At 35.0% G+C, this 9,756-nt stretch overlaps 1 protein-coding gene across 1 annotated transcript in view; it reads left to right on the forward strand.

Moving 5' to 3' along the window:
• Positions 1 to 9,756, forward strand: part of LOC149797685 (uncharacterized) — a 98,018-nt gene extending 88,262 nt beyond the window's left edge. Inside the window, exons 18-19 of the mRNA XM_089962605.1 lie at positions 2,185 to 2,300; positions 2,799 to 9,756. Coding sequence (XP_089818731.1) covers positions 2,185 to 2,300; positions 2,799 to 3,055 — 373 coding nt within the window. The 3' untranslated portion in view covers positions 3,056 to 9,756. The remainder of the gene's footprint in view (positions 1 to 2,184; positions 2,301 to 2,798) is intronic.

Below are 9,756 nucleotides of genomic sequence, written 5' to 3' on the forward strand. Positions count from 1 at the left end.
ATCTGTCTCACATACCTTAGGTGACCAGAGATTGTCTCTCCGCTGTACGGAGATGTATCCCCCTCCACCTTTTGCCTATTCTTCTAAGGCATTGTGATTGGGTAACATATTTGAAGAAACCGATTTTTCAAGTAAAATATGTTTATTCAAAAATATTTACCCAATCATAATACACATCCAGCTTCTCCACAATTACACCCATATAGAGAGTATGCCTTCTGCTATAGTAGTAACTGACAAATTCATGGGATTTAGCACCTGTCCTGGTATAAAGGGGAGATCACTCTGCCACCATGGTGGGCAGATAGCTTTAAACTGTTCAGTTTAAAAGTTTTAACCTGGGAGGGCTGGATATGCAATGTAGTACTAGTTCTTCTAAGGTATGATGACTGGGTATTTATTATTGAAGAAACATATTTTACTTGAAACTTCCAACTGTAAATATACATCACTGACACACGCTGGGAAAAGTAATGATTGTCAAGAAAGTGGCAGCTGCTGTGGAATAACATCCAATCAAAATTGGTTTAAAGATGCAGTCTCTTTTTTTATTGTTCATTTCAGAAGGATAGCTCAATCTCTTCTGCAAGTGAAACAAAATTTGCAGGCATTGTTTGTTGCAAGTTACCTCTCTCAATGTTAATTTTGTTGTCTAATGCAACATGCAGTAATAAATTGTACTGTAGGATTGTTATGTTAAAACACTACATAATTCATTCATACTGAATGTAGTGTAAGATTTCTTAACTAAAAATATTTGAAATCTTTTTTAAGGTCATTTTGTTCAACTTGTTTGATATACTGCCTTTTGTTTGGGTAAACAGAATACATGACCAAATGAAATGGAAAGAGGTCACAAGTGAGAAAAAAAACATGATTTTTCTGTGAAGCCTACATACAACTTTGTAAACAAATGAAATCATGCATGAAAACTTTGAAATATTTTATTTCTTGGTCACTGTAGTTGAATTGTTTTGCATCTTCTAAACAAAGAATAAGAGGATGTTGTCAGTTCATATTTAGCTCAGTGCCAGAAAGACGGAGTGTTCTTATGGTCATGCATTATGCACTGTTCTCCTTGAGTTTTCTGTCATTAATTGCTTTTTACCATTCCGGAGACAATTTTTCTGATTCAGTTTTTTTCAGACTTGGATTATATACTTATTATCATCAAGGTCTGATGATTTTGATAATGAACAAGATCCATGCATACTAATAAAGTGATCTTATTGATTGAACTTCTTACCACTCTGGAGGTCATAGTTCAGATCCGATTTAGATAAAATATGGAATATCAAAGGTACTAATGAGGTAATCTTGAATCAGGTTTTCTGAACTTATCAGCACTCTAGCAACTGTTATCAGATTTTGATTCATATTGGTAAATAGTTTCATATTTTCAAAATCTAGATCTCTGCCTATAAAATAAAACATGTAATCCTTTATCTGAATGGCTAAACATTTTTAACCACTCTGGAGAATGAATTCCAATTAAATTTGGCTCCACCCTTTATATTATCATTGTCTCAGACAAGTTCTATAATTAGCAAAATCTATGCATATAAATGAATGCCTTGCATCTGATTGGCTGAGCTAGTTACCTCACTAGATCTGGAGATTGTATTTCTCATTAATTTTCTATCTAACTTGGAATATGTGGGGCCCTGAATGGCTGAGTGGTCTAAAGCGCTCACCGTTACGGATCACTGCAATATCACCTCTGTCTGCGTGAGTTTGAGTCTCAGGCTCGGCTAACGTAGGTACGTGAGAAAGCCTGCCCGTAGCTTCTAGCGGGTTGGTGGTTCTTCCCTGGGTTTTCCAGGGTTCTTCCTCCACCAATTATACTGGCCGCCATGTATCGCCTATCTTGTGCTGAAAAATGGCATTAAACCCTACAACAGCAACAACAACAACTTGGAATATGGATTTATGTGATGGAGATCTTGGATGAGTTCAGGTATGAGCAAGATGTTACACACTGAGCCTTTAGAAAGAATGTTTATCTGAATAAAGTTAAATGTAAAATCAAAATGATAGAAAGTTTGATATAAATTTTTGAAGAACATTTACATAGGTTGTGTTCTTACAGTAATGCATAAACCTGCGTAGTGAACTGGCCAACTGTCAAGTTAAATGTAAGTCAGTTGATCGATATCTTGTTACATTTTTATATTCTTGTTTCAGTTTTGAAAGTTGTGAAACTATGTGTGGTCTCCCTGCCTGCCAGAATACATTGAAATTAATCTTCAGCATACCTTTGCCAGGCATTCCCATGGAAATTTGCTTCATTAATAGATCAGGTAAATTTTAAGAATCAAAATTGGCAGCTGCCATGGGATCCAACTCTGTGATTTCAGAATTGAATGGTAACTTTTAAAGGGATGTAGATATTTCATTAGTAATTCCAGGTCCAGAGTCCAGGCGAGTTGGGAAGTAAATTAGTTTCAAACTTTTTCAGAGGGCTGTTAAAACTGTAATGAATATCTAATTAATTCACGTGCAAATGTTCCTTGCCAGTGTGCTGTATAGATGTACCGACAGGTCCACACAAATTTGATGATAGTTTTTAACCATGGGAAATTCAGTATTTTAATCAACAAGTGACTTAGGCTGAAAATATATAAATGTGTGTGTGTGCTTTGACAAAAATCAGAGGTGTCCTTAAATGTATGTTATGCAGTGTTTTGTAAGATCACGTTTCATAATGCATTATTAGGATTATATAATCTGTGTAATTATTGATCAGTGTTCTAAGTTTGCCCTATCTCAACAATATTTTCTCATTCTTTGTTTTTCAGTTGGTTTTTTTGTATCCATTACACAACACTCAAACTGCACATCTTACTACCAGGAAATGATCTTACAAATTGATTACTATGGGAAGCTGAGAGGAGTTCTGCCATGTCTTGGACCAGGGCCACGGTCATTTTTCCAATGTTATCTCCATGGGGATCCTGACCTTCAGGCAAATAATAGAGATCAAGGTCAAGCTGGGATATATGTGTACCTTAGAGATGGCCATGATGGCATTGTTGCTATACGACCAGCCATGTGACTGTGTTATCCTTTAGCGATCTGTGAGATAAGGCATACAAGACTTTATTACATATCAGATAACAGTGAACTTTACTTTGTATTTGTTATTTGTCAAGTATTACAAGAGTTATTTGTGATGACAGCAATGACTGCAATAAGTTTATGACTTTGTGTTAAAGTTTTTATACATGGTTCCCACGCTTTTTGAAAGAAAAATTTCCAGGTTTCTTCCAGGATGAAATTCAGTTTTTTCAAGGTTCATTTTTGACCATTACTAAATGGTATTAAAGACCATTTTAGCTTAGAAAATGTGTATTATTCAAATTAAAAGCTGTTATTATTTCAAGATTCTTCCATACCATCTAGATCAGACAAATAATCATGTACCAAACAACAATCTTTGTCACAAGAAACAGGTATTATTTCTGAAAATCATAAAAAGTCTAATGTTAAGTCATTTCAGTGTACAGTCTAAATATGCACTGCATTATGCTGGTATGGGAAGACTAACAGAACGAACAATTGAAACTAATTTTGTTTTCCTTTCAAACTTTTAATTCTAAAGAAATAAGTACCACATTAAATCTATTTGCATGATATTATAACAAATGAAAAATTCAATATCAGTTATATACTCATTTTGGCTCAATGAGATTCACTATAAAATGTTGACAGAAAAGATGTTTGATAACATGCATACATCTTTTATATGGGAAAGCAATTCCCTCAAGTTCATGTTCAACTTGACCAAGCTAGAACTCTGCTGGGGGTTATAACCAAATAGTCTTACAAGTTATTAAGCAAATGCACTTTTTCATTTAAATCTTTCTTTACAACTTCAAGTTCCTCCTCTTTGTCTTTTGCTTTTCTACACAGAGTACTGGCTTTTGTTATGTGAGCAAAGCTACTTAATTCTTCAGCTGTATCTGAAGCTTTGTTCGCATCTGTAAACAACAACTTAATGTCCGATTCCAGCATTTTCGTCTTTTTTTCTCATTGTTCCAACTTCTTCTTCCATGAGTTTTCTCTTAATGCATTTATTTTCTCCTGCCTTCTCTGTCTTTTGAGCTTCTAAATGAGTGTGGTACTTTTGCCTGGCAGTCAGAGAGCTGACTGTAGGAGTTCCTTTGACACCACTAAACCCTTCAATCCTCCAACACTCTTTATATGGTCCTTTAATACTCTGTGTGCAGTCAACCTATCTTCTGAAAGATTTTGTGTACTAACTTCATTGTTCACAGAAAATCCACATTCTACACTAGCCTGGCCATGTGACAAAATTAGAAGCACACGGACTACATTCCATGCCCTACTGTACATCTCCTTGCTTGTCATACTGTTATATGACTCGTCTACCCTGTCTTCAGTTTTTCTAAATTCCTTGAACTCTGACAGATGCTGTGCCTCTTGTACAAATTTATTATACTCCTCTTTTATTTGATTACATTCATTTATATCAACTCTTTGACATGAGTGAAGAATGTTCAGTACTCTTCTGAATTTATCTATGCAGTGACCTTGGCCTTTGCATATCAGAGTAGGATAAATACATGACAAAATTCTAACCAAGGTGTAGGCTGGGGGTGAGTGGGTCTTTTCTTTCATTTTATGTACAAATGTACAAACCAATTCTTTACACTTTGTCTTAAAAGAAAGAATGGCCTTCTCACTTACTTCTTTTTCTGCTAGTAACTTCTTTACTTCCATATCTGCAACAAATCCTGTATCAACATGCTGATACCCTTTGTGGCTTTTTGTCTGTAACATCAACATTACAGAGTTTGTTTGGTGAGGAAGCTGTCTCCGTTACACTCTGTTTGACAAATCTCTCCACTGTTGTTCTCATTAAACCCTACAAGTCTTTTGCAAGAAAAGGTATCATAGGTTTATTGGTTTGATACACTTTCAAAAAGTTTTCTACAGGTTTTGCTACAGACAGAATGAATGCTAGTTTTGCTCTTGCAAACTTATCTTTGCTCCATTCTCTTACTGTACTGAAAGATTTAGTTCCAGGATCTTTGCTTTCTTTCTTCTCAACTCTACATATCATATGGGTAGATTTCCATTGCACTCTCACATACTTTCACATTCTCTACCCAACGGTGTGCACAAAAGGGCAATGGATATAAATTCTGCTTGGTGACAGATTCATAGTCATCTCTCCTAGCTGGTACATCATCACATGTACAGTGCTGACAGCTTATGGGATATATCCCATCCAGTGTTAAAGATTCCAGCTCTCTGCACAAGATCAACAGCTACTGTATGACCTAGAAAAGCTGATGTGTAGTACCTGCTTTGCACATGATCACTCTCCTAGAATCGAAGTAAAATATCCAATTGTTTTTTCTGTAATTCTCTATTCAGGGACTCATCAAGAAGCATCACAAATGGTTCATCTTTTACTTTCATTTCCAACACAGCACATAAGTATGGTGCAATTCCAAAACATGTGATATACATAGATTTTGTTTCTCCACAACTCATACTCTTGGCAATGACAGAGTCTGGAAACATCCGCTGAAACATGTATGATGTTTCTTCATTTGATGAAAATGAAAATTAGAAGCAACAGTTTTTAAACACCACCACACTTCTGCATTAAGAGTCTCAGAGTCAGTGATATATGATGAAAGTGATACTGTAGACTGTGATAGTGACAAGTTTAGTATCTGAAGGTATGGTGGTTGTCACAGCAGATGTGATGGCTGGTGTAGTGAAGTGAATCTGAGGTGGATACATGAAGACTTGGATGTTTCCTTCTGAACGTAACCTGTCTGCCTTCTCCTTATGTTTCTTTCCTTTTGAAGTCAGATTAGTCTTACCCATCGATGTTAAATCAATGGATTCGTTACACAGTTGGCTCAATGTTGCATGTGAGTTACTTTTATCCTTTCTAATCCAGGACTTGAATCCATCATCAGTCAGCCACTGGTCTTGAAATTTACATCCGGGCATGATCTGAAAACAATTGAATTCCTTAACATGTACCATTTGCAACAGAGATATTTACATACATTTGATTCCCCAACATTAGAATGAAACTACCAAATTATTATTTTTAAATAATTTTATTTTCTTTAAAAAATGTATCTTATACAAAATCAAGTTTTAATCCGGCATTAATCTGTGCCAATAAAAAACACACCAAAACCTCAGAAAAACAAAAGTAATTTTTAAACATCCTAAGCACCTTTAGTGGATTTGGTTAAAATCCATCACTTGAAAAAGAAAAAGATTTAATTATAAAAGGGTTGATTAAAACTGAAAAAAGCTCTTCAAATGTATATACCATCCTAAGAGATTGAATTGTCTGAATCCACTTGTGTCTGCTTGTAATCCAATAATGCAGTCCCCAAACCTCTACTGATTACTCACAGGGACTGCAAACTATTTAAGAATCAATGCAGATATTTGAAGCTACACCTCAAACGGAATAACAATTTAGCACCAATGTTTAGCTCGGACATTCAGCATTGGAGACCTACGTTAATTGGATGAACTACACACTACCTATATATTATCCAACATTGCCTGCAAACTAGTCTACAAATGCATCTATTTAATATGCAACTGAAATGCACTGAATGGAATGCTGTCCTCTAATTAGTCCACCAAAATGAGGTTATCAGTTGATACAGTATTTCATTTTGGTCAACCAATAACTTTGCAGATTTCTACATATTTAGCATTGTTTTGACAGGGCCAAGTAAAATTCACCACAAAGGCTAGTTGTGTCCAAGGTAACTACTGACAATAATGGTTAATGTCGCATTCCCTTTGCTAAGCACCAAATTATTAGCTTTTACAAGACATTTTTGGTAATTTTATACATCAAAACGAGCACTGCAGAGCTGTTTCATTTATCTCATAAACTTACCGAGATCATGCATCACAGACATGATGCTGGCTTGTTGAGATGCTGACTGGTCTTCAAGTCTTCTATGTACAAAAAGATACCGATATAGAGTCATCTATTGAACAACCATTCTAATAAATAAATCTAATCGACCGAGTGCTTGGATTGACCAAACAAATATGTTAGGGAAAGCACCTAAATGATCCATACTGCAACCTTCGAAATTTCCGGTACCATAAGAATCCGAAAACTTTAATTCACGATCAGTTCAACTTAATTATGTATTTTTTCTCTCATAAAGTGGTGACATAAAATTTCCCAGTTATTTCCCGACTTTTTTCAATATTTGTACAATGCAAGGACTTTCCCCAGTCAGGAAAATTTGTCATTTCTCCCGACTTTTTCCTGATTTCCCGGTAGCGTGGGAACCCTGTTTGCAAGTCTTAAAATTTCTGCCTTATCTGCTACTCACATGCACACAGAAACCAAACCAATTAGTGATGTCATGATTATCTTTTCTACTTGAGCTGCTCTGAGTTGAAAAACTTTGACATCAGTTGTTGTGTCATGTAAGGACTGTTCCAGTAAAACATATACATCCCTGGGGGTGAAGGCACTTTCAGATTAAACCAACCCACAGATGCAGTTTAAAAAAATTATGATCCACCATCTGTCTTCTAAATGAAGAACAATGCCCCCTACAGAAGCATATTATTGGACATACTTGTGGGTTTATTGGGTAACCTGTACTGAATTTTAATAGATCATGTAATCAAATTCATTTTTTTAAAATTTTGTATTCATTCTTTATAATTATCTTTTGTTCTTTTGTTTGGAAGTCATGTATGTTTCTGATACTGAGAAATCACAAGCTTACCTAATAGATACCATGGTTCAGTCCCTTAATATCCAAAAACAGAGATTTTGTAATAGGGATTTCTATTGTTATGCAGAAATCATGAATTTGTATCCTTACTAAACTTATTCCTTCTGACCATGTATGTATGCTTATTTCAGTAATGTGCTAAATTTTCTTTGTTCTCGGGCATAATGCTTTTGATACGAATGATAGTTAAATCTCGTATTGCTTTAAATGTGCAGTCAGGTGCTGTAATTTCTTGTTAATCTGTTTTCATTTAATGTTTTTGTAAATAGATATTACAATTGTCAGATGAAAAAAAAAAATATTGATGCTGGTGGAAGTGATGTCACATTATTTCTGCCTACATTTACCATACATTATATAATTTCTTGTAAGAAAAATATATTTTCCTTGACTGATATATTTTATTTTGATGCCTTATTGCATGATTAATATAAAATAAACAAAGAAATATTGCATGTCAAACATTGTTTCATCTTAAATTAAATTTAAAAAATGGATGAAAATCTAGGAATATTTTTTTCCACCAGTGTACTCTTAAAATCAGTTGCAGTTAACTATCATCATTGTCACTGATGGCCTAGCATTAAAATTCTGGACTCTAAATCCGGGAGTCACAGGTTCCATCCCCCACTTCTGTTCTTGTCCAGGGGGCTTCCATGGCAGAGTGGTGTGAGATGTTTTTCTTGTGATCACTTGCCTCTCATTGTGCATAATTATTCAAATCCTACTCATTAGTGAATATGTTGCGAGTTACTTGCAGAAGGTCAGAGGTCAGAGGTTCCACCCAGCTGGTCTTTGGTGCCTGAAAAGTATTTGGGGATTAAAGGAGTAAAACTGGCTGCCATACATAGATTCTCTTGAGATGAAATTGGTGTGAAACCTGTAATGATCTATCAGCAACCTGACATCTCATGGCTCAATGACCTTGAGTGTTGAAGGGACGTAAAACATCAAATCAACCGAGGCCTCATGTGCCCGTGTGGTCTAAGATGCTTACCATTACAGATCACTCACAGATCTATTCAAATGACATTAAAACCCAAACCACCAAATCAACCAACTTGTCAGCAGCTGAAGTACTTGTACATCATTTTTACCGCAGTTTTACAAGTTTATCAAGTTTGACCATATTAATTGTCTTTAAACCTATGAATATCGTCAATTACGTTTTTTTTTTATTACCTTTATCTAATGAAAAGTCATCATCAGTCCGTACAAAGCAGATTTGTATGTTAGAAGCTTGTGTTGGTTTCAGGGGTGAGCATATGAGATGGAGAAGCCTTGAGTAAACCTGCATCACATGACACCAAAAATTTTAGATTTTTAACTCAAATTTAAATTTTCTCTAACAATATATATATGTATTGTTCTGAGGGCTGTTCCATTCAAAACATACATGAGACCCAAGGAAGGCACTTTTAAAGTGGGGTACTCATCCATAGGTGCAATTTAAAATTTTCTTATCATTTTAATACGAATTCTGTGAAATCAATCTACCCTGGCATATATTTTTTTAAAAACTGCCTTCCCTAGGTACCATGTATGTTTCAATGGAACATCCTTGATTAGATCTATCAATATAAAACGTATTCAAGCTATAGTTAGCGATATCTGGAGATGTGTTTAGTCCAATATTTTTAACCTACAAAATCTGAAAATGCATTATTGTTTTTCACATGCATTTGGATTGATTAACTACTCGAGTCAGTAAACCAAGAAATCAAATAAATCAAACCTATTAGGCAGAAGCATAATTAAAATCTGCAAATAGATTTTCTTATCTTTAAATTTGCAAGATTTTTTTTTAACCATGCCATTTCAGTAGAAAGAATCACCAGAATGGATTTCATTCATCTTTCATGTAGCTTAATTCACTATTGTTTAGTTAGCTGCACACCCTTTATTCTCCTTCTTTTGATGTTATTTCTCATTCAAGCAGAGAAAACTGTCACAAATAAACAGAGACTTATGCTCA

This window comes from Sinohyriopsis cumingii, chromosome 6 (assembly GCF_028554795.1).
Source record: "Sinohyriopsis cumingii isolate HCF-2022 chromosome 6, ASM2855479v2, whole genome shotgun sequence".
NCBI lineage: Eukaryota > Metazoa > Mollusca > Bivalvia > Unionida > Unionidae > Sinohyriopsis > Sinohyriopsis cumingii.